The sequence below is a fragment of the Choristoneura fumiferana genome, chromosome 25, assembly GCF_025370935.1.
Source record: "Choristoneura fumiferana chromosome 25, NRCan_CFum_1, whole genome shotgun sequence".
Lineage (NCBI taxonomy): Eukaryota > Metazoa > Arthropoda > Insecta > Lepidoptera > Tortricidae > Choristoneura > Choristoneura fumiferana.
Window position 1 is genome coordinate 13766003 of NC_133496.1, and position 26824 is coordinate 13792826.

Genomic DNA, 26824 nt, shown 5'->3' on the forward strand with positions numbered 1-26824 from the left:
AAGCGGAGGAGCAACGTAGTTTTATTTTGATTCATCAAAATATACAAGGCTTCTCCAGCAAAATAACTGAAATTGGTTTATTTCTAGATGCGTTAAATGTAGGAGTAATGTGTATTACTGAGCACTGGTTGAAAAAACATGAACTACTATTGAATATTTGTAATTACAAAATCGCCAGTTCCTTTACTAGAAAATCGGCTATACATGGAGGCTCTATGATTATTGTTAAAGACGATTACAAGAGTAAAGAACTAAAAAATGTAGTTCAGCTATCCATTGAACGAGTTATTGAAATTTCGTGTGTTGAATTAGAGAATCACATCATATTATGTGTGTATATAGGCCGCCGTCCTCAGACTTTTGTCAGTTCGAACCCGTGATGGAAGATGCTTTGAAACAAGTTTTTGTTAGTAGTAAATCTGTAATCGTATGTGGAGATTTTAATGTGAATTTACTAGACTCGGCAAATAGATATTCTGGAAGACTTTTGAATTTATTTAAATCATTTAACTTGTTGTCATCTTAATTATGAGGAATCAACGAGAGATGAAGACGGCTAACACAGCTACATGTTTAGATAATATTTTCTGCAAGTGTGATGCTATGGACAAAGAAATAATAAACTGTTTTAACTCCGATCACAGCGGCCAAAAAGCCTGTTTTACAATACTTAAACAGACAAATGATCGAGTAATAACCTACAGACCCGTTACAGAAGCCCGTGTAGAAAAATTCAAGGAAAATATTATCAACAGCGTTCCTGAGCCTTACATGGAGGGAAGTGATCCTAACGTCCTATAAAAAGTTTTCACATTAAGAACTAAAATGAGAAACGGGAACAAGGCAAAGCTTAGTGACTGGGCCACGGTGGGAATACATAAGAGTAGAACTAGGCTTTACGAACTTTATGAAATGAAAAGTCAAAGTCAAGACCCCTCCTTTATAGACTACGTTAGAAAATATTCCAAATTATTTAAAAAAGTATGTATTGCTGCCAAGGCTGATTATCTTAGTAATAAAGTTAAATCCGCTGAAAATAAAGTAAAAGCTGTATGGAATGTAATAAATTCAGAAACAGGTAAATCTAAGCCCCGTAATTGTCAATTCCAATTAAAAGTGGATGATAGAATATTGACTTCAGATTTAGAAGTGGCGGGTGCTTTTGAAAATTTTTCTCAGATATAGCTGTAAATACGACTCGCGATCTAAAGTTTTCCACTGTGCTGGCTAGTTCTTATCTAAATGAAATTGCGAAGGATAAACGTCTGAATTTTGATTTTCAACATACTAACTCTGAAGAAATTATAAAGACTTTTAAATCTTTAAAACTGAAGAATACGGAGGATCTTTGGGGTATTTCTGTTCGAGTTATGCAATCTGTCATCCATATTGTGGCACCGTACCTAGCCGTCATATTTAATAAGTGCATTGATGATGGTGTGTTTCCGGACTTAATGAAATATAGCAAAGTGATTCCATTGTTTAAAGCTGGGAGCTCATCTGATCCTGGCAACTTTCGTCCGATATCTGTGCTGCCTGTGCTGAGTAAAGTGTTTGAAAAGATCATGCTTAACCAGCTGCTTCGTCACTTCAATGTAAACAACCTACTACACAGTCAGCAATTCGGTTTCACAAAAGGCCGTTCGACAACAGATGCAGCCGCAAGTCTCATGAAGTACATTTATGATGCATGGGAAAATTCGCAAGATGCAATAGGAATATTTTGCGACCTCTCCAAGGCCTTCGATTGCGTGGAGCATGAGACGCTTATCCGCAAACTTCAACACTATGGACTTTCAGCTAAAGCACTTAACCTTGTTAAGTCTTATCTCAGCCAAAGAATTCAAAAAGTGGACATAAATAGAACGCAGTCAGCTGGCTCAGCGGTGAAGCTTGGAGTTCCACAAGGCTCCATTTTGGGTCCATTTCTCTTTCTAGTATATATAAATGACCTGCCCCACTTGCTAGAACAGAAATGTAACATAGTATTGTTTGCAGATGATACTTCTTTGATATTCAAAGTAAACAGGCAACAAGAAGATCCAACCCACATCAATGAGACTTTAGCAGAGGCGCTAAACTGGTTCACCGCTAACAATTTATTACTAAATGCAGCTAAAACTAAGTGTATAAAATTTCGTTGCCTAATGTGAGACAGTTTGAAACAACTATTTCCTTGAACGGAGAGAATCTGAAACTTGTGCATGAGACTGTTTTTCTTGGTCTTACGTTGGATCGTAATTTACAATGGAGCCCGCATATTTCTGGTCTTGCTGGTAGATTGAGCTCTGCCGCCTATGCTGTACGAAGAATCAGACAATTTACCAACGTTGAAACTGCCCGGCTAGTTTATTTCAGTTATTTTCACAGCATAATGTCCTATGGTATGCTGATTTGGGGCAAGGCAGCCGACATAGAAACTATCTTCATTCTACAGAAGAGGGCAGTCCGGTCTATCTACAACCTTGGCTCCCGAGATTCACTAAGAGAACGCTTCAAGGAGATAAACATCCTCACAGTAGCTTCACAGTATATACATGATGTGATATTGTATACACACAAGAATATCGAGTCCTTTAAAAAAGTGTCAGACGTACATGATATCAATACTCGTAATAAGCACAAGCTTGCCGTTCCAAAATTCCGTTTACGGAAAGTAAGCAAATCTTTTGTGGGAAACTGTGTGAGATTTTACAATAAAGTTCCTGTAGAAGCATGGAAATTGCCACACAACTCTTTAAAGAATACATAAAGAGTGCACTTCTGAAGAAAGCTTACTATAAAGTTGAGGAGTACTTATGTGATGATGCGACATGGCCTAAACTGAAAGCCGATGAAAATTAGGATGTTTATGTGTGATGTGATGTATTCGTGTTTGTGTATGTGTGTGTGTTTATGTCGGTGTATAAATAAGTGTTGTGAAGTGTGACTTGGCAGTGTCCCGGCGCATTTCGTGTCTAGTTTCTGGTTCTGTTGCCGTTGTCCACGTTGCAGAATTTAATTTAAAAATATTTATTGGTTTGACATTTGGAGACCTTATACATCTCCATTTCTTTATTTTAATAATTATTTTAAGTTTTTGACATTGGAGGCTTTTACACCTCTGAAGATTGTATAATTTGGTTAATTAAATTAGTTTACTTTGACATTCAGAGACTATATACATCTCTGAATTATTTAGATTAGGAATTTTATTTATTGTTAACTCAGGGACTTTCTACATCCCCTTGCTATATAGTAATTTTATTATTAACTCAGGACTTTATACATCCCCTTGCTATATTTAAGGCTGTATTGTTAAGCTTATGGATTTTAAACTTGTATATTTTTAGTTTAATTTCTAGTCACAGGCCCGCGACGTCGAAGCTCCCAAGACGATCCCATAGAGCTCATGGGAACGGAAGCAATACCATGCCCTCGGTACCGCTCTGCTTTCAGAGCATGACATGAGTTCGTGTGAGCTAACTTGGGGGCGGCAGACGTGAGCTTGCCTTCGGAATCCAAAAGTTTAATGGTTACTTGACCTGAAATGTAAATTTCAGAATTAAATTATTATTATTATAATTATTTATTTTTTTAATTTATGACGGTGAAGCAGTCTACACTTCCACTGAACGTAGATTATAGTTAGAGTTTAGTTTTGTAACTAAGGGACCCCATACATCCCTGTATTATTATTATTATTTTTGTATTTTCTTTTATTTCATTGTATACTGTAGTTTTTAAGTATTTTATTTGTAATTATTTTATGTTGAAAAAATGACTTTCTGCCAAGTTTCTTGCGGCGCATTCTTCTTGGCAATGATGGTCTTTCCGAAAGCGCTGGTAGTTTTAAAAAATGACGTGTAAAAGTGCCCATTGCGGCCTATTTACTGAATAAATGATTTTGATTTTTTGATTTTTTTTAGTCAAAAATAACACCCATATCGTTTTTCTGACACAAAATGTCATCCGCCATCTTGGATCTAAAAAAAATCATCATTCCTTCGCATTTAGCGCTGCCAAATTAGTCAAAAACGACATCCAAGACGATTCCCAGCCTTGAGATGTCATCCGCCATCTTGAATCCAAAAGTAATGACATATTCGTGATAAAGTTTTGGTGATTAAGATTTTTCGCGATAAAGTCTATTCGTGATAGTATTTTCGTAATAGTCTATTCGAGATAAAATTTTCGTGATTAAGATTTTTCGTGATAAAGTCTATTAGTGGTAAAGTCTTTTCGTGATATAGTCTATTCGTGATTGTTTTTGTGATAGTCTATTCGTGATAAAGTTCATGATAAAAGTCGTTCGTCAAAAAGTTTTTCGTGAACTAGCGCCGCCATTCTATTCCACAGGGGCCAAATCCGACCAGTTTGCGGTGCTCATAACGAGAAAAACACCCCTATAACCATGCTGTCCTCGAAAAGTTTTCCAGCATATGCGACATGGATTTTAGAAACTGCCTAAGTAGAGTAAATAAAGTTCAAGATTTCGGAGGAGTATTTGGCCGCAAAGACAAAGACACTGGTAAGTTTTTTTTCTTTCAATTATGCTTTAATTTCATCATTACCGCACTAAATACCCAGCACAAATCCTTTATTGAATTGTTTTAGTTTTTTTTTAATTGCACCACCAAAGAGGTAACACAAGTATTTTTGCTTTAAAATTAGCCTGCGTTGTATATAAAAAAATCTAGTGTTAAATTATTTGAATCGTTAGAATTTCAAATTCAGTGGTTGGCAGTCACTAAATTTAAAATAACTGTTTCACTTGAAGCAACGGTGAACAATATTAGTAAAAGTATAACTGGCGTCAGTTACGGTTTAAATTTAACTTGATGAAAACTAGTAGGTAGAATTTGAATTGAACCGTTAACGTATTTGAATTTAGTTATTGCAACAATATTTAGTTAACTTTAGGGTATAGTTTGAAAGTAATCGTTAAGATTTGAATTTTAAAACGCCGTCCGTTTCAACTGTGGCAAGTGACAGTTGAAATTCAAATAGGCCGTTGACGGGAAAGTGGTCAAAGGTCGGCAGAGTATTTGAATTTAAAGATAACGGTGAAGCAGTTTTAAAATTAGAGTTATTAAAAGGAAAAAAAAAACTATTAAATGAACCACTTAAGGGATCTCGATAACAGAAACACTGGTTATGCCTATTATTCGCCTCTTACGAATTTCTAGACGGGGAATGGCGTTATTCTAAGCCCCGACCACATACAGGGGCGAGAAAAACAGGGTACTTACTGCGAGATACACAAAACACACAAGATACACAAAAATTTTTGCACAATCACTGCAATTCTAGGCAAGAAAAACGTAACAATCAGAACCTCTCAAAAAAAAAACCCACGGGCGCCACTGTCAAGGGCAGACCTCTTGAGGGGAGGTTTGACCTTAAGGGAGGCCTAGTAGGTTACTCTTTGAGTAAAACAATAAGACGTTTTAACAATTTTTTAATTAAAAATTGAACACAAAAAATAACAGGCCTAGTTTGACAAAATTAAAAGTTAAAGTATTACGAGAATCTCAGGTAGTAAGTTCAACCTGTGGAGTGGCAGCGCCATCTTTAAAATTTACTGTCAAGCGGCGCGGCCATTTTGAAAAAATCTTCCTTGACTGCAGTGACACCTACGAATTAATTTCGCGAATTCGCGAATTTTATTAAAAATATCACAAAAAAAAACTACTTTAATTTTATAGATAAGCCTTACAGTGATAGTTTAGCATAAAATGGCATATCTAATGAAATAACAATGAATGACCTTCAATTTCTGTGAACATTATTATTCATTATCAAATATCTGATAACCAAATTTTTCTCAGTCATGTATTAAATAACTATAATTACAAAATAAACAATTACCTGTAGGAAACACTGATTTATTTCGTAAAATATTAATTTATTTACGAAACAAAGCCCTTTTATAGTCTTTCAATATCAAATAATAGTATAATACGAGGTTTCCAAAAATACCAGCGCACGGCAGCGGCCACACAGTGAAACTTGAGTAAACGATAAGAACGAAATTTCTTCCGTAGTGTTGTCGCGGCCGTTAATAAATGCCATCCTTGTCTATTTATGAACGCATTCTGCAAGAATAAGCAAGCGAGATATAGGTCTACCAGTTTATATTTGTTAGTGAAATACGTCACCCGCCAACGACCGGGAGCCGGTCGCTTGCCACTCAAGGGTTTTTGACAGCGTGCCGGGAGCCGGTCGCCTGCCAAACAAGGGTGTGCCGGGACCCGGACGCTTGCCACTCCAAGGGTCAAGCGATTTTAATGAGATGTCGGTTCTGATTATTCGGTCTCCCTGGCCTACACTTCCCTGGAGTCGGAGAGAAGAACCCGGAGCAAAGAGACTGGCCACAGCAGGGGGGCCTGGTCCAGCTGAGTGGTCGTCGGTGCCGAGGTCAAAAGGGGCCTTAGGGCGGCAGGACGAGCAGCCTGGACAAGTGTTCCACGCCGGAACGATCAGGGTCTTGGACGAGCCAGGAAGGATGTGCAGTACTCCGGAAGTTAAGGCCGTCAGGGCTTAGTGTCAGGTTAGGGCGTAAAGGAGCCGCCTGAGCAGTGAGAGTTGTAGCCGAACGGAGCTTTGAAAGTTGTAGCCGTGCAGAGCGGAGAAAGCTGTAGCCGTACGGAGCTGTGGAAGTTGAAGCCGCACGGAGGTGCCCTGTAAATTAGGTAGTGTCAGTTGTGGTCCAGTGCTAGATTGTTTGCCAGTCACTCCTCTGCAGCGATGCCCCAACTCTTAGGGTGAGCTGAATTGCAGTGAGTGGCAGAGACAATCATACGGAGTTACAGGCAGGCAAAGGAAAGTGATTCTAGTTTTATATAATTATTTTAATAGCAAAAGGAATAAAATAAATAACCTAAGTGACCGTTAAAATTTAAAATACAACGGTTTACTAAATAGTCGTTAAAAGTTTACATTTGAAATTAAACGTTACTTAGTTGAGTTTGAATTTATTTTAACACCGGTAAGCATCCGTTGCATAAAAGTATTCTGAGTTTATAACAACGGATGAGAGAAATTAACAAGTGTTAAAATATTAAGTATAAGAAATGTTTGAAATAAAGGATTCCCTGGCCAGGGGAAGCCTTCAGTTCAATTACACAAAGTTAAATTATAAAGAAAATAATTATAATAAAATACACAGAAAAACACAAGAGTTAAATATAGGAGAACTTACCAAGTCTTGGGCGTATGGAGCTTTCGAGGGAGCTGTTTACTGTAGTGTGAGCTGTTGAATGTGTATTTTACAGCTGTGCTTCAGCTTTTAAGGGTGAGAATATTACAGTTAGAATTCCCCCGGTCACAGCTGATCGACAACACCCCCCTTGGCCGACAAAAACGGTCAAGGGTGAGTTGGTTATAGATATATTTAGTCTTACAACTCGTGTAGTAAATGAGTGTAATAAAATGCCTACTTTTATAAAATAAATAAGTAAATAATAAATAAATATTAAATACATATTATTACGTAAATAAATGAATCAAGGGAAAACTACGGTGGCGACCTCTAGAGTTCGTCCGTCATTCTGCTCAGAGATCCCTAATTGGGGAAAGCGCCATCTAGCTTACACTGAGCTAACTAAGATGTCAGCGATCGCCTGTGTGCATCGTGACAAGGTTGATCAACCTAACGGTCTTATGAAGTTTTGACATATTGCGTACAAAAAATTGTTGCTATAATTGTTGCATTATATTTTATAATTTTCGGTATTTCAACTGTATGTATTTCAATCGATATATATTTTAAATTTATACATTATAATACGTACCCGTCGTATATAGATTCCAAAATAAGTTACCAAAGATGGCCAAACGTCACTGTCACAAGTGTCATTATCATTGTGGCGTTCCAGATCTAACCAATCCATGCACATTAATAAAAAAAACCCGGCCAAGAGGGTGTCGGACACGCCCAAGATAGGGTTCCGTAGCCATTACGAAAAAACTCAAGTAATATTATGTGTGTTATATATTATAACACAATCAAAACACTTACTACAGTCTTAAAATCTATTACCAGAAAAAGAGCGTATCTTCACGGCACTTACGTCCTTTTGTTGAGAAGCGAAATTTTCGGCAATAACTCAAAAACGGTATAATCGATCATGTTGAAACCAATTTTCCTTGAAAGTATTTATTAAGCGTTACCTTTCCATATTTTTTGCATATTTTTTGGACAAACGGTTTACAAGATAGAGGCAGGTGGACACAATTTTTGCTACTTTAGGAGTGATTATTTCCGGAAATCTTCACTTAATCAAAAAAGTTTTTGAGTAACTTTACTATCTTTTCCAAAGAGCTGTCGAACTATGTGCTGTGCCACACGTTGATGCGAGTAATTTTTTTTTTTTTTTTTAACGTGTATGGAGTGCCTCCCTTATAAATATTTATTTTTGTAATTGAACTACAAAACAAAATAGCGGCTTTGACAAGACATCTGTACTCCAAATTTCATTAATATACATCTTGTAGTTTTCGAGTAAAATGCCTGTGACATACGGACGGACGGACAGACAGACAGACAGACAGACGGGCAGACAGACAGACGGACAGACGGACAGACATGGCGAAACTATAAGGGTTCCGTTTTTGCCATTTTGGCTCTGGAACCCTAAAAAACGCAGTCATCGTTCTGGCAGAACGCTACAAGTTGTAAATTACAGCGTTGTGGTGTCAAAGTTCAAAGTCAAAGTTCAAAGTTTTATTTGCTCGAATTATGGTACAAATGATGTTACAAAAAATGAGTTTAGATCAACACAATTCACCATACATCATGTCTGTCTTCATGGCTTTGAACTACTTATGTTTTGCAATTTTCTCTTCTTACTTTTTTCTTTATAAACGACAATACAAAACATAGTAACTCCATTTCAGACAATTATATTTGCGTTATCATATATTAGGGTTTTTAGGGTTCCGGAGCTAAAATGGCAAAAACGGAACCCTTATAGTTCCGCCATGTCAGTCTGTCTGTCCGTCTGCGGCTTTGCTCAGGGACTATCAATGCTAGAAAGCTGTAATTTTGCACGGATATATAATATTATGTAAACTATGCCGACAAAATGGTACAAGAAAAAATATTTTTTTTTTAGGTTACCTCCCATAGACTTAATGGGGATGATTTTTTTTCTCATCCAACCCTTTAATGTGTGAGGTCGTTGGATAGGTCCAACCAACCAACCATTTGGGGTTTACTAAGACGATTTTCGATTCAGGGATTTGTTTGCGAAATATTTAACTTTAAAGTGAAAATTTTCATTAAAATCGAGCATCCCCCCTCTAAAATCTAAACCGGTGGGTGGAAAAATTTGAAAAAAATCATGATGGTAGTAAGTATATCAAACTTTTAAGGAAAACTATAACGATTAAGTTTGGTTGAGAATTATTAGTTGTTTAAGAGTAAATAAGGTAAGGCCTAAGGACGCAAACTCAGAAACCTTTTGTTGGATAAACCGCTATATATACTCTGTTAATGAATTTGCAGACATTAGGTTTTAGTTTTTTAGGGTTCCGGAGCCAAAATGGCAAAAACGGAGCCCTTACAGATTCGCCATGTCTGTCTGTCTGTCCGTCCGTCCGTCCGGGGCTTTGCTCAGGGACTATCAATGGTAGAAAGCTGCAATTTTGCACGGATATATATGTAATTTATGCCGACAAAATGGTACAATAAAAAATTTAAAAAAAATTTTTAGGTTACCTCCCATAGACGTAAAATGGGGGTGATTTTTTTATACTCATCCAACCCTAGTGTGGGGTATCGTTGGATAGGTATTTTAAAACCACGATTTTTCGATTCAGTGATTTGTTTGCGAAATATTCAACTTTAAAGTGCAAATTTTCATGAAAATCGAGCGTCGTCCCCCCCCTTTAAAATCCAAACCGGTAGGTGGAAAAATCTGAAGAAATTCAGGATGGTAGTAAATATACTTATCAAACTTTCAAGGAAAACTATAATGGCTAAGTTTGCTTGAAATTTATTAGTAGTTTAAGAGTAAATCGCAGCATAAGATATAAAATATACCTAAACTTGGAAGATTCCGTATAAAATACGAAATCCTTAGAAAAATATTACATAATTTTTTCGTGATGGCTACGGAACCCTATTTTGGGCGTGTCCGACACACTCTTGGCGAGTTTTTAATATTTCATTGCTTTTTTTTTTCATTTTGTTTTTGTCTTCTGACTTTTTTCAATATTGATTCTTATTTTCAGTTTTTAGGGTTCCGGAGCCAAAATGGCAAAAACGGAACCCTTATAGTTACCCTATTTTGGGCGTGTCCAACACCGGCCGGTTTTTTTTTTCAAATTATTTGGACGAACCCCTGGTAGTGACATTATTTTGTAATTTTATTTTTATTTTTTATGCATACAACTATGACTAACCCGAGTGGGGAACCTGTTTCGAATTGTAATTGTTTTATTGCTTTTGTATTATTTTATTCAATTTCAACATTTTGTGACATTCAATTGTTTTCTAATAATCTTTTGTGTATTCTTTACAATTTCAGTATAAATTCTTGTAACTTTGAAATGTACAAATTATGATGTAATTTTATACTGAATGAATAAATAATCTTATCTTATCTAAAATACGAGAACTAACTTGAAATTTTTAATTATTTTTATGTAACGAATCCGAACTAAATATTCTATCTCTTTCTGTAAGCTTTGAAAGTCCAATTAATTTTCTCTCTTTCCTTCTGTTGCTGCGTTTTGACTCGACAGTGCCGTAGCGCAAAGATTAGGCAGAACGCTGCAAGTGAATAAATCGCGTTCCCCCGTTTCTTACACTTACAGCGTTCTGTTGTGAGTTGGCATAACGGTTTTGATATAAAACATCATAATTTATTGAATCAGGCGTTACTTTGCGGAGGTCCATATCAATGAACTAAAATAATTTCCTTGCTCACCCGCGACCTTACGATAGCTAAGCTTATGCAAAAATATGCGTGTTCATGCAGTTCCTCCACCTCCACACTGTAAGAACACACACAAATCACACAAACCCATCTATCACCACCACCACACTACACTGACGCGTTTCGAACTCAACCAGAGCTCATCTTCAGAGTGACACAACCGTACACCATGCTACCAGTTGTTAGACAACTAGTCTAAGGTTTGTGTGATTTGTGTGTGTTCTTACAGTGTGGAGGTGGAGGAACTGCATGAACACGCATATTTTTGCATAAGCTTAGCTATCGTAAGGTCGCGGGTGAGCAAGGAAATTATTTTAGTACATCATAATTGCAGTTATGATGTTTTGGTTAGTTATATGCAGAGTTACCGCGTCTTGCCAGTTTTATACAGCCTAAACTAGAACATATATATTAAAAAGTCTTTTGTGGGTATGATAGAAGCCTTCATAAGGAATCGTTTTATGCAAGGCAACGCAAAACGTTTTGCCATTGAAGGGCTTCGTCTACATAATTTTGCTATAAAGTCATGGTTGATTCGCATAAAAGTATACCACATTTTCTTTTGTTTACAGATTATTTAGAATGGCTGGCAGAGGAAAATGAATATAATTGCTAGAAGAGGATAGAAGAGGATAGAAGACAGGACCCAGAATGGGGAAAATAATCAATATTATAAATATTATAATAAAACTGGGTAATAAGGAATATATTATGCAAAACTCTGCGCAGGGGGCGACACTAGCACAAATAGTATACAAACCGCCATGACAACGTCAGTTCTCTTTATAGTTTTTGACCATGACGGATCATGTCATATTTATTAGTAACAAAATAACATAATGTTTACATTTAGAGTAACGATAGAGCTACATTTCCAAAAAAAAACTATTTAAATAATCTACATTATACTTATCTAAAATTCTAAACTGACTGACTGACTGACGGTTGATAATATCAACGCACAGCCCAAACCACAGACCTAGAGACCTGAAATTTTGCACAAGAATACCTTATACAATGCAAGCACCCACTAAGGAAGGATTTTTAGATAATTCCCACGAGAACGTGAAAAAACGAGATTTATATATTCGACTTCGAGTGACCCTATACCAGTAACTATAATAACTAGACTCTTTAAATTCGGCATAGAAGAAGGTGATTATAATAGTAAAAAACAATTTTTAGGATTTATGGAAATTCCCACGGGATAAGGAAAAAACGGGATTTATACTTGTTTTTTTTTGCCCTATTATTTAGGGTATATGCACCTGCAGCATCAAGCAGAGATTCCATAATCTTGCATAGTTATATAGCATACATGGGTGTTTCAAATTTTAGGTCCCAAATATGTTTGAAAGTAAAGTAAATACCCATTAAGTCTAAGTCTAAGATTCCTACCGCAGCGAACAAAAGAGCTGATGCTCTTGAAACGGCTGAACCGATTTTGATAAAACATGTCTAAGATATATCGCTAGAAAACCAGCTTTCAAATAAAAAAAATCGCATTCAAATCGGTCCACCCGTTTAAATGCTACGGTGCCACAGACAGACACACAGACATACAGACACATAGACACACATAGCGGTCAAACTTATAACACCCCTCTTTTTGCGTCGGAGTTAATAAGCAATTTTTTTGCATTAAAATACTTATCTTTAATAATTCTGTAAAAAGCAGGCGAAATTGCTATAAGCCTATTTACTTCATAATTTACTCATTTTATTTATGTTCTTTGTAACACATGTTAAATCCACTTAATTATTTTAAAGGAACTTAAAAAAAGACTTCATATTTACTAAAGTAAAAATTAAAAATTTATTACGATAGTGGCATAGAAGGTAAGTATTATTAAGGTTTAGTTGTCTTTTTAACGTGCCCTAAGACTTTTTGCACTTATTTTTGCTGATTATGTTATATCGGTTTAACAAAATACGAAATGTGTAATCATATCTATTGTTGGATTTTAAATGATAATTATTTATCGAAAACGTGCATAGCATATGTCCGGAGAGAAACCGCCAGGCTGAAGTGGGACTGGGCTGGCCATATCTGCCGCATGCACCCGGAGAGATGGGCACAGGTTACTACCCAGTGGGCGCCCCTAGATGATCAAGGGAGGCGCGGCAGACCGAGACGGAGGTGGCGGGACGACTTGGACGCATTCAGAAACGACTGGCAAAACTTAGCTGCCGACAGGGGAAGTTGGAAATCCGAGGGAGAGGCCTTTGCCCAGCAGTGGGACATAGAAAATGGCAAATAAAAAATAAAAAAACAATTTTTTGATAATATGTGACTAAAAAAAAATCTTATTTTATTCTTTTCCTAATAGAAATTAGACGTATAACGAAATAATCACTTGTATTTTTTTTTTAATTTCCTGTTAGATATATTGGTGGATTCAGCTTGCAGGTCTAAAAACTGAATTATTCTAACATATTTTGACAGTAAGTTTACTGATAACATTTTTGCTCATATAAAATCACCTATTTTAGGATACTATTTTTTTTACCATCTTCCGGAAGCAAATTTTGGTGGATTCGATCATATATAGGTTCTTAAAATTACACGTGAAAGCCGTATACAAAAGATTATCCTTATATCGAATTATTTCCAAAAAAACCTGTAGAATGAGCAGGCTAATCGTAAAATATCGAGCTTCTCTAAAATCAAAGTACGCGAAACATAACCCGAATATAATCATAAGACGAACAATTAATTGAAATCGTCCGTAAATATGAATTTATATACCAACAAAGGTCTCCACCCATCACGCCGTATGATGCCAATACTGTAATAGGAACGTGTCAGGAACGGAATGTCAAGCGCATACATGACACGGGACGGTGACTGTTGGTTAGGAAACGTACTAGTGGGCTATGTCGCATACTTTTCAACACAAAGAATACAATTTTGTCGGACACGCTCCTATAACGGTCATGGTATGGTACGTGGTAGAGCGCAGAGACCTTAATGAGCTCGACCACGGAAACAGTTGATGTCCTTTCCGAAAAAAGATATCACATATTGACTTACAAAACCCGCTTATAATATCATTACAGGAAAAGCTTAGGACGTACGATTTTGTAAGGCAATAAAATTCAAAGTAAATAAATGTTACGGATGTAGATAAATGGTTTATTATGGGAATAAAGATAAAAATGGCCTCAGCGAAGGATAAAAGATTTCCCTTGATGCTACAATGATTTTTATTTTAGGATTCCGTTACTTTACACCGTGTTTTTAGGGTTCCGTGCACAAAGGGTAAAACCGGAAACCACAACTAGTGTTAGAGAGCCTATGCTTAGGGTGCCTCTACGGGATCGAATCAGAAATGAGGAGATACGTAGAAGAACAAGGGTCACCGACATAGCCAAGCGAATTAGCTCGTTGAAGTAGCAATAGGCAGGCCATATATCACGGAGAACAGATGGCCGTTGGGGCCGAAACGTTCTCGAGTGGAGACTGCGCATCGGCAAGCGCAGCGTAGGATGTCCACCAACGAGATGGACGGATGAGCTGGCTAAAGCCGCAGGTACACGGTGGATGCAGGCCGCTACCAACCGAAGCAACTGGAGGTCTATGGGGGAGGCCTATGTCCAACAGTGGACGTCCTACGGCTGAGATGATGATAATGACAACTAGTGTTATGGAGGAGCAGGGCTTCCTTATACAAGTATATTGTTTACTTAATAGGAAGTTCCAATGGTTCCAAACGTTATTATTAATGAAATTGTCATTTTTCATTTTCATTTTCATACATAATATGCATACTCGTACATCCCAGCCTATATACGCTGTGAGACGAGTGAGACGTACGCTGAAGATATATTGTATACTATAAGTAATATATGGACAGGGATGTTTGGATATAATTTTGATCCGCATTGGTGATCCTTTACCTCAAATAGCGAATCTAATGTGTTAAAAATTTAGTTGTGGGATATTTCTTATCCCGTAAAATTATATAATTCTCACAGAATGGCGATACTCTTGGCAAATTAAGTGGTAGGCAAAGGCTTAATTAATTAAATAAATAATAAGGTATCCAAATAACCTAATCCGTGCCACACTCGACCAAAATTATCTTCAAACGCAAAGTAAAATCGTAATATTCTGCAGTGATTAATGATCCCAATTAGGTAAAACAGATGGGATACAATTCCGCAGGCTAAGTATATACATGCCCAGTTATATGTCTTGTCAGTGCCATGTTTAATGGCGGCCATTTTGTTTCCATGCAAACTGTTCGTCGGCTTGTTTGCAAGTTAAATCGAGGAGAGACACCCTTTTTGGTCTTAACCTTAGAAGGCCCCGAAAAACGACGACTTGTGCTGTGAGCGTGTGTGCATGTGAGCGTGCGTTCACGCGAGTGTGCACGTGTGCATGTATATAACATTTCCAGACCGATACTTCAGCGAGCAAACCCGCGGACAAAAACTAATTACAACATAATTAATGAGTATAACCTGGTAGCATGGTGAACGGTTGTGTTGCTCTGAAGATGGGCTTTGGTCGATCAAGATGGTCGTCCCTCCATCTTGTTGGAGGCCTACCGACAACTCGTCTCCCGGTCCGCGTACGCCATTCGAGAACCTTCGACCCCATCGGCCATCAGTCCTGCGAGCAATGTGCCCCGCCCACTGCCACTTCAGTTTCGCAATTCTTCGGGCTATGTCGGTAACCTAGTTCTACTGCAGATATCATCATTTCTGATTCTATCCCGCAGAGAAACCCCGAGCATAGCCCTCTCCATAGCCCTCTGAGTGACTTTGAGCTTTCTCATGAGGCCCATCGTTAGCGCCCACGTGTCAGATCCGTATGTCATCACCGGCAACACATACTGGTCAAAGACTTTTGATTTCAAACACTGCCGTAATTTTGACGAAAACACACTGCGAAGCTTCCCGAACGCTGCCCAGCCGAGTCGAATTCGACGAGTAATCTCTTTCTCGAAATTGGACCTACCTAACTGGACCGTTTGTCCCAAGTATACATGGTCGTCAACAACTTTGAGCGCAGCTTCACCCCTAGTACGTGGACATTAAGCTTATCGGCTTTTGCGAATTCCGCGGCGATAGATGTGGGGAGACCCTGTCGCGGTGTGATGTTCATATACAGCCACGTAAATAGACCCGCCGCACTCCAGACCCGACTCGCTGCCGTCCTGTATGTGTTTTGCGCTTGAGAGCATTTATACCTGTTAAGCTGGCAACGTTGCATTTTTGTTAAGTTTTTCTCGATTATTCCATAAAAATTGAATGAAAATTAAAAATGTGATTTGATAGAACTTTTCTTAAAATAAGTTAATGAATGTGTCTACTCCAATTACCTATTATTCATGATAGACTTTTATTTTCTTTAAAAACCATTAATAAACATTTGTTCATTTTTAATGAATATAAAAGTCTATCACGAATAATCATTGGAGTAGACACATTAACTTTTATATTAAGAAGAGTTCTATCAGACCATATTTTTAATTTTCATAAAAAAAATATATATGAAATAATCGAGAAAAACGAACAAAAATGCAACGCTCAGCAGGTATAAATGCTCTTAATTGGGGCTAGTGCCTAGTATCGGTAGGTTCGTTTGACAACTTTGAAAGTGCCACGTTCGGAGTTGGTTGAACCATTAACAGGACCAATCGCAAGCAAGACCATAACGTCAAACGGACCACACGATACTAACGCCATCTAGCGATATTTGCCAAGAAACTCTCATTTTAAGTAACGATATACTTTCAATATTCAACAATCAATCGGTACCACTGATTGAAACTTATAAGAGCTAAATGATTGATTAGTCTTAAAACTTTGGAGCCTATCTCAAATCTTTATCTTTTATCAAATTATCGATTCCAGTGAATCTTAGAGCAGTTAACCAACCAGAGACGTCAACGGGCATGCTTCTGCGTAGCGTAGGTCCATAGTAGTTGTGAATTTGAGTCGGCTGTTTGCCCTGCCGTGTCATGACAAAATACCGTAACTAAAAATGAACAAATTCTGATTTACAATAAACAAAAGACTTTACAAAATCGGCTCAGGATGACTTCGTCCACAGTCCCATTTTGTCACCTTCTTAAATCGTCCTCATTCTCATATTGTCTACTGTTCTAATTCGCCAACATTCCTACATCGTCACTTTCCTATCTTGTCCGCTTTCTTACGTGGGCCACAGTACCAACTCGTCAACAGTCTTATTTAGACCACAGTGCCAACTCGTCAACATTATTGCATCGTTAATTATCCAGACTAATATAAATGCTCTATAAATGATTACTGAAAAGGGGCTTTTTTGCAAATTACTTTCGGGATATTTTGCTATTTAAACGCTTAAATTGACCATCTCTGTGAGACAACGTCTGCTAAACGTGGACGAGTTGGCACTACTGATCAAATAGTCTGTGGTCTATAAAAGAAAGTGGACGAGTTGACACTGTGGTCGAAATTGGAATAGAGACAAAATGGGATATGGACGATATCAGAAAGTGGACGAGTTAGGAAGGTGACGATTTAGGAATTGTAGGCTGACGACATGACACTGTGGACGATTTAGGAAGGTGACGAAATGGGACTGCGGACGAAGTCATCCTGAGCTAAAAAATCAAGACACTCACTCCAAATTTATCGTGTGATTGTTACGACAAAACACTGTAACTTTAGGTACTGGCTGAAGAAAAGGTGAGTTTTGTTTTGGCAAAACACGGTATCAGGAGCAGATAGTGCTTAATCGAATCAGGGTCCTACGGTTTAAGAGTTACAGTGTAAAGTTCAATCAAGTTTTTCAATGTTATTGGTACGGGCTTAACCCGTAACCACGGCAGCACCGTAATACCTGAACCGATTAATAAAACATCACTTAGAACCACCACAAGAAAACTACAAATTTTATGTAAAAAAACCGCATCGAAATCAGTCCAACCGTTCGAAAGCTAGGATGCCAACGACGAATAGACAGACAGATAGACAAACATACATTGGCGTCTAACTTATAACGCCTCTCTTTTTGCTTCGGGGTTAAAAATAGTCTTTGTTTTAAGCTGCATAACTGACAATTGACTTTAAGGTGGTAAAAGAATGTTTTGGTCACACACAAAATTTTTTATATGAAAAAGGGTAAACGAGCAGGTGGGTCACTTGATGGAAAGCAATCACCGCCGCCCGTGGACATCCATGGCATAAGCTGAGTTACAGATGCGTTACCAGCCGTTTACGAAATGAGTAGGCTCGTTTTTCGAAAATCCCCAATTTGTGTCAGTCCGGAAATACTGGCGCTGCAACACAATGCTTATGACGCCTCCGTTCCGTTTGATGCTTGAAGTCCTAGACCGTGTCAGTGTTTCCATCGTATAAAACTCGCTTTTAATCAGGCAACTCCATGAGCACCGTTTGTTGCTGAACTAATATAAATCTTCAGAGGCAATTTTGCTCGGACACAGCTGGCGGGGTCCAGTGACCTCACTTGTAACAGATCATTGTGACAGCTGTCTTACGTATAGAATGTACTTAATCTGTCATGGAGCGAAGTATGCTCGGCTGTTTTCGGACAGACTCGGCAGGATCAAACCAAATATATAGATTATAGTCATAAGATTATAGTGCTTAATAAAATTATTTCCATCGGAAAAAGTTGGATCTCAAGCAAAAGACGATTGCATCCGAAGTGTCAATCAAATATTTTCTATGTAAGAGGGAGAAAACGAGTATGTGGGTCACAAGAGGAGATAGAGTTAGGGACCAAGAAAGAGTATTGCAACAAAAGTTTTCTAGCTTTTAATTTAAACTCATAAAAGCCAGAAATAGTGAAAGCTGCAATACAACGCTCAAAGAATAAAAATACTTAAACTCGTAAAAAACCCAATATACAATATACTACTATACATTATCGTCACTACTTTGAAAAAAACTCGTACCTCAAAATCGTTAATCTTTCTCAGTGAACTTTTTGTATAATATTTTAAGGGTTATGTTCGTGGGCGTATTGATTTGAGATACGAGATTTCAAAGTAGTGACGACATAAAAAATATATAAGCATATTGCTAAAGTAAATAACAACACAGAAATTTAAGGACATGGTGTCAAGCAAGCCTTCTCCAAGTCTTACCTGAACGACATTAGAGCGATTTGATGAAGGTTGGTAACCAATTCCACTGCCTAGCAGATTACACTGTGAAGGATTTAAATTACGTTTTCGAAGAGGTAAGTAGAAAAGCCTAAAGGAGATTGGTACTCCACCGCAAACGGTGCTAGCAGCTTTTTTTTGCTGCTGGATTTTTGGGGGGGTTGAATCGCCTTATTGGCCAAAAAACACTAAGTCCTTGATGTTTATTACTTGTTTAAAAAAAAAGAGGTTTATTATAGAAAATGGGGGCAAAAAGTCGGAATAAATTCATTATGAACGACAGGGAAGGGCCCAGATAGCGCCGGACTGTCACCGGCTAAAAAAATCGCTAAGTTTGTATAGTTAACTGTTTCTTGAATCCATACTTACTTACTAATATTATAAATGCGAAAGTGTGTTTGTATGTTTGTGTGTTTGTCCGGCTTTCACGCCGTAACGGAGCGACGGATCGACGTGATTTTTGGCATAGAGATAGTTTATGGGCCCGAGAGTGACATAGGCTACTTTTTATCCCGGAAAAATGCACAGTTCCCGAGGGAATAGCGCGCGATAACCGAATACAACGCGGGCAGAGCCGCGAGCAAAAGCTAGTAAGAGTATATTGAGAAAGTTCATAGTTTATACCAACGCTCGGGTTCATAATAGTGAAGTTCAATGAGGAACCCTTTGTTTTTTATATCTCATTGTCGCACGGAAATGGATACTTCTGTAAGATTTCACAGGCTGTGTTATGATGTCTCTGTTTTTCTTCAGCTGTGCCAGCGCAAAACTTTTAAAAGAACCCATTTATTTTATTATTTGCCAAGCAAAATTGATATTTAAGTGCTTTGAGAGTTGAGTTAATTTAGAGCCATATGGCACAGTGGGTCTCAACAAACTTAGTATTTAAGACAGAAGTCTTAATTGTTATTTTAATGTTACGTACTCTCTTTCCGTTCTTTTATCAAAAAAGGGTTAAAAATGTACCACAATCTTTTCGCCTTGAAAGGGACATGACCAATTTCTTACCTTTGTATAATTCAACTAATTTTTTTTTTTTTTTTTTCATTTGATGGGTGGCGGTCATTAACCGTGCGGTTTATGCGTTCCTTTTTAAAGGAGATCAACGTGGCCTGGCCGTAACTATTATAATTAAATTCAAAACAACTAACACACCGCTGAGTTGTGGTCTCGGGAAGACTAAGCAATACTGAAGGGTAGACAGGGGAATCAACCCTTCACCACAAGGGAAAGGGTAGATTTAAGCGAATAATTAATAACATGTCTTCGTGTGATTTTGTATGAAAATAATTTCGTTTCATGTTCAAAGTTGAAAATAATTAATTGAAGTACATGCGAGTCGAAGCGTTGGCAATACTCCCACTAGGACTGATGACATCGTGAGAGTTGTGGGCAACCGGTGTATGCAAGGGGTGAGTTGTCGTTCATTATGGCGATCTAACGGAGAGGCCTTTGTTCAGCAGTGAACAACGTCCGGCTGATGATGTTAGTCGACAAAGAACTTGTTCGTTGCTATGTTTTTTTTAACCCCCGACGCAAAAAGAGGGGTGTTATAAGTGTGACCGCTATGTATGTGTGTGTGTGTGTGTGTCTGTCTGTGGCACCGTAGCTCTTAAAAGGGTGGTCCGATTTGGATGCGGTTTGTTTGAAAGCAATGGTTCTTAGACACCTTTTTTTTTAAGTCATTTCAGTCGTCTTTGAGATACTGAACTTAGAAGTGACAATGTCGGATTTTTCCAACTTTTTGTTGGTTATAGGTTATTTTACTTTCATTTTTTAACAATAATTGCAGCTGTCTCTCAATCACGGTTTTTGAGATGCAGCCATAAGACAAACAGACAGCATACTGACAGAATAGGGTTCCGTTTGCCGCCCGTCAGTTATTGTCAGTTATGGAACCCTGCAGGGACCATGGTCACCTCATTATGGTTAACCTGATCGAGTGTTGCCATTATTTCCAGATTGAAAGTTTCTTTGCGAACTTCCTTCCGCTGGCGATGGCGGATTTTTAAATGGGTCCCACTGAAAAATAGCGTTGCGGCTTGCCGTAACGTGCCGTGGGGTCCACTTTATACTATTCGATGTTATTTTTATTTTTTCCATCTAATGTATTTTTATGTGTATCGGATAAATCTCTCTCTCTCTCTCTCTCTCTCTCTCTCTTTTATTCTGAAAATATAATCTGCAATTACACGCAAGATAATATTCTACGAGTACTTTACATTCAACCGAGCATCTTTAGCTTTCATCTCTAGAGCACCAACGAGGGAGCATTTGGCAGAAACTAATAGCCTTATAAAGTAGTATTATTGTTTAATTTTCTCCAGTCTCCTTTGGAAAACTCTTCACAATCCGAGCGCAACGTGCGCGACGAATCACGTCTCTAAAATTTTCAGTCTTAAGTATACTTACGATATTTTATAAGCTACTTATTTGTTTCCTATAGATTTTTGTGTATGCCGCACGACGCAAAAAGAGGGGTGTTATAAGTTTGCCCGCTATGTGTGTCTGTGTGTCTGTATGTCTATCTATGGCACCGTAGCTATTAAACGGTTGAACCGATTTGGATGCGGTTGTTTTATTTGAAATCAGGTTTTTTAGCGATGGTTCTTAGACATGTCTTATCAAAATAGGTTCATACGTTTTTGAGACATTGAACTTTGAAATGACAAAGTCGGGGGTTTTACAACTTTTTATTGGTTAGGTTATCTGCTTGGTTATCAGAGCGAAGTATTTTAACAATAACCCAGAGGCTCAAGATTCCCAAACGAAACGACTTTGCAGAGCGGAAATAGTTTGAACAGTTTTCTTGATTGCCCTTCTAACATGACCAGCGGATATTTCAACAGCTAGACCGTTTTGTAATTGGAACTTTTGAGTTTTGAATGTAGACAATAATTTGTCATTTAAGTCTGCGGTAAGCATACAAGGACATATGTTTACTACCCCAATCTGCTAATATTATAAATGCGAAAGGTTGTAAGTCTGTTTGTTTGTTTGTCATTACGTCTTAGCCATTGAACCCCCCCGGGTTCCCCCCCCCCGGGGCGGTATACAGATACTTTGAGTCCCGGAGAAGGACATAGGAAGTTTATGGATCTGCCGGTCTGAAATAAAGATGTTTTATTTTTTATTTTTAACACGGAAAATGGTTTAAAAATACCTATCCAACGATACCCCACAATATTGGTTATAGTAAGTCGAGCAAAAAAAACACCCCCACTTTACGCCAATGGGAGGTACCCTAAAAAATGTATTTTTATTTTTATTTTTTGTCAGTGTGATTGATATTGTAGGTATATTTATGCCAAATTACAGCTTTCTAGTACTAACGGTCTCTGAGCTTAGCTGCAGACAGACAGGCAGACGGACAAACATGGCGAAACTTTAAGGGTTCCTAGTTGACTACGGAACCCTAAAAAATCACGAAGATATAGCCAGTTAAAGTTCCGTGAAGCTTTTTAGCTCGGCGTGACGTCGCCCCCCCCCCCCCCAACCCTGAACTTTGACGAGCTTCATCTTTGTCATTTTTTGTATGATTGACAAAAAAAAATACGCATCCATTATCTTTTGACAATCCTGCCGGACTACGTCTCCCCACATCCATCGATGCAGAATTGGCAAAAGCCAAACAGAAGAAAAACTTCCTGTCTACGCAATAAGAGCGAAAAGAGTCGACGCGTCGGCCGAATTGCTAGTCATAATGTAATGTTTGAGATAATTCTTTTTTTCTCTGAAAACATTTATTTTTAGAATTATTATAAAACAAACCTAACCTATAGAGTTCTACAGGAGACCATTTTAAAATCTATGAAAATGTTAGTTTAGCGGAAAAAAAATTATGACTAACAATAATTATGACAAACATTAAATTATTGCAGTCGAAAGGATCCCCTTAGCTCTTCTTGCGTGTACATAAAAAAAAAACTATTGGCTTTTGCCGATTCCGCGAAGATAGATGTGACCCTAAATAGTTTGATTGAGCCTATGTGTGCACAACAAAATGATTAAACACAGGTTGATTCATAGGTTAAACCACTTGGCTACCACGGCTCACGGTAAATAGACTTATCTTTCCGACAAACTAATATAAATCACGAGCGAGCTATGGTGAGAGCAATGCTAGGGGTTTCTTTGAAGGATAAAATCAGAAATCACATTATCCGATAAAGAACGAAAGTCACCGACGTTGCTCAAATAATTAGTTCGCTGAAGTAGCGTTGGGCTGGCCACGTCTGTCGCAGGACCGATGAACAGTGGAGCAGACGAGTCCTGTAATGGAGACCACGGACGGGAATACGTAGTCTAGGGCGTCCTGAGGCACGGTGGACGACCTTAAGAGAGTCGTTGGCGGCGGATGGATGCGAGGGGCTCAAGACAGCGAGTTTTGTGGCGCGCCATGGAAGAGGCCCATGTCCAGCAGTGGACTTATGTAGGCTGATGATGATGATGATGATGACGAATATAAATCAGCAGGGCTACTACGAAACTCGAAATTCTTTGCTTCGACTCCACCTAATGCTTCATTTACGAAACACTTCACCGAACTCTCTTAAAATAGTTCAGACGCCCTGTTAGTTCAAAGTGCCACGACTAGCATTAATATAAAATGCTGCATCTGTACCACTATCTAATCTCTAGCTCCTGGAATAACTTTCGTACGGACTTTGTAATGTAATGTGCGCTTGCAGTGACCCTATTAGAATGTTTTCGGTGATTTCTTAACACATGACGTGGCGAATTTACCGGTAATTTATGAAAAGTAGATATATATTATTAATTAAGTAATTTTCATTACCAGCGAGCTAGGAGCACAGTATTCTAGGTGTTCGGAGATCTGATAGAATCAGAAACACAAATCTGAGCTCCAGAACTCAAGTTGTCGATGTGGGAATGAAGACCGCCAAATTAAAATGGGACTGGGCGGGACACGTTCTGCATGGATCCGGATTGCTGGGCCGAAGTAATCACCGATTGGGTTCCATGCGACGGGCACTGCAGCAGAGGCAGACCTAGGAGGAGGTGGAGATAGCGGGACGATTTGGACCGATTCCAGTCAGATTGGCAAGATTTGGCCAAGAGTAAACAAACAAGCAAACAAACAAACAAACAAACAAATTCTTTATTCACCAAGAACATTAGAGAGGAGTGGGATAAGAAAGGGGAGGGTTTTTCCCTGCAGTGGGACACATAATACGCTAGTTAAAAAAAAAGTTGTTTCTTTCTCAAATTAAATAAATAGTCATGTCATAGTCATAAATACAACATAATCTATACACCTCATGTTAATTTCGCTTTTGTAGATCTTATTATTTTGTTATTTGTTAATTTCATGTGTTTTTATGTACAATAAAGAGTTTACAATAGAATACAATGCATTATTTACTATTTTATTGTATATCGAAAATTACGAATTATTAAATTACACTTAGGTGGTGCAACAGAGCCCCTTAGAATAAAAAAAAATAGACATTGAAATAAATGTATTTTCTTTCTTTCTAAATTAATGTACAAAAGAAAAAAAAATTGATTAAGTATATTGCGTGCGAAGCCTCGGGTAAAGGCTAGTATATATTATATTTGTCAAAATTATTATGTCTGCAAAATTTAAAAGCTAGCTTCAGTGGCTAATTCAGTCAGCCAGTCAGTAACTCGCGTTATTTACAAACTTTTAAACCAGAAAAATCCATCAGATGAAAGCAACCCTATCACAGTAAAAACCCATCTCAAACTTACCCGCAACTGAAAAAAGTAAATCTGATAAAACCACCTCACGCCGTAGTTGTGGTAGTGAATAGCCACTCAGAACAAACCGGTGGCCTAAAAACTGTACTGGAGCAGCGTGAGCCTTATTCTGGAAGTAGGTTACAATAAGAACTAGTTTTATTCATCTGATGTGGGCTGTGAAACGTTTTATAGCGCTTTTATAGGGATTATTACACACACACACACACACACACACACAGTTAGAAAGTATTTTGAACATTTTAAATTTTATGGTACAAGGTACAATCTACACTAAATATCTGAATACAATCGGATAATGGTAGCCCAAGTAAATAAAGCTACCAAAGTGGCTTTCTGATATAAATCGAGAGGCTTTTGTTTCAAAATTAATAGCCCAAGGCATTATTTATTATTTAAGAATACAGCGGGAAATTGGGAATCGCGAGAACCAATCTCTTAATGAAATCTATAGAATGGTACAATTGTATAAACTTATAAACATTCAAATGTTTAATTTTTGACTATGTAAAATTCATAGCAATGTTATTTATGTATTCTATCAGACTGGGATAAATCATTTTGTTAGTCGCATTGTTCGATACCTTGACCAACTTTATTGATACTATCTAACATCCAAAACTAAAACTATTTATAAACTAAACTAATGTTACAAAATAACAATGTCATCCAAATTTTCTGCCTCAGGCATTGACCCCAAGACACTGGCAGCACTACCTCTCTGAACTGTTATTCCTAATCTTTGCGAGAGGTAAGTGCCAGCCCTGGGGTCGCCTGAGGCCAAAACCAGACGAGTAGAAAAGTCCTTGATGTGTCTTACGGCCATGGTCCCATTGTCTAGAAAGCAAGCGCCGCAAACTCATGATAGTTTGTTAAAGCTGAGTATTTGCGGCGCTTGTTTATCTGAGCCTGTTCAGCAGCCGCCCCAGCTCTGAGCGCGGTGCTCTGGATGTGAGACGCGGCAAGAGTGTCGACGTGGTGTCGACACACGTCGCGTCCCACACCAGAGTTCATCCCAAAGTCCAAGGCACTAAGGTGGCACCATCCGACCTTTTTCCGTGTATACATTTTGAATTATTTTCTTTCCAAGGCTATGGCTAATCTTTAGCATTTTAACCCACAAAAACTAAAATAACACTTTAAATACCACGCGCAAACAACGTTAAACTTTGACAGCAATAGACAGATGACATTTGAATTTAGTGTTACCAGTGCAATAAATTATTTCTTTTTGTTTTCCGCAATATGGCGAGGTTTTTAATAATTCTGGTCAGCCGTTAGTTTTAAAATTGTTTTTCTATTCGTTAACCAGGCATTGTGAAGTTTTAATTCATAATAAATATAATGAAAAATAGTCAAATACCATATTGTTGACGTCTTCTGGATGAAGACGAGATGTGTGCAGTAGTATTCCTCACTACAGTCACCTCTTGGTGAATTTCAAATGTACTCGTATATAATTTCGTACATTTTCGAAAATTAATAATAATAATCATCATTTATTTCGGAAAGAGGAATCCATATAGTGTTAGTAACAATAATCTTACGCCTAAGTTAGTAGTCACAATATTCCAAGCAGTTAAAATAAAATAATAAAATAACCTTCTAATAGCTAGTAGTTCTCGCTGACAGATGTAAGGCATCCCAAGCCTGTAAGAACGGGCCATCAATCCTCTCTGCAACAGTGGCCATGAGGCTGTTGGTGCTGCCGCGCACGCGCTGCAGCAACGACGCAACTCGCTTACGCATGATGGCGTGAAAGCCTACGCGGTAATCCGCGCGAGATCGAATCCACGCTTTTTAACTTTAACCCCCGACGCAAAAAGAGTGGTGTTATAAGTTTGACCGCTATGTTATGTGTGTGTCTGTGGCACCGTAGCTCTTAAACGGGTGGACCGATTTGAATGCGGATTTTTAATTTGAAAGCAGGTTTTCTAGCAATGGTTCTTAGTCATGTTCCATCAAAATCGGTTTAGCCGTTTTTGAGATATTGAACTTTGAAGTGACAAAGTCGGGGGTTTTCCAACT

General features: G+C 38.0%; 2 protein-coding genes across 3 annotated transcripts in view; one reads left to right on the top strand and one right to left on the bottom strand.

The window, feature by feature from the left end:
* LOC141442167 (uncharacterized) overlaps positions 1 to 13281 on the top strand; it is a 24221-nt gene extending 10940 nt beyond the window's left edge. Inside the window, exons 4-5 of the mRNA XM_074107067.1 lie at positions 4339 to 4510; positions 11498 to 13281. Coding sequence (XP_073963168.1) covers positions 4339 to 4450 — 112 coding nt within the window. The 3' untranslated portion in view covers positions 4451 to 4510; positions 11498 to 13281. The remainder of the gene's footprint in view (positions 1 to 4338; positions 4511 to 11497) is intronic.
* LOC141442402 (octopamine receptor beta-2R-like) overlaps positions 1 to 26824 on the bottom strand; it is a 293615-nt gene that overhangs the window by 208218 nt on the left and 58573 nt on the right. The window lies entirely within an intron of this gene.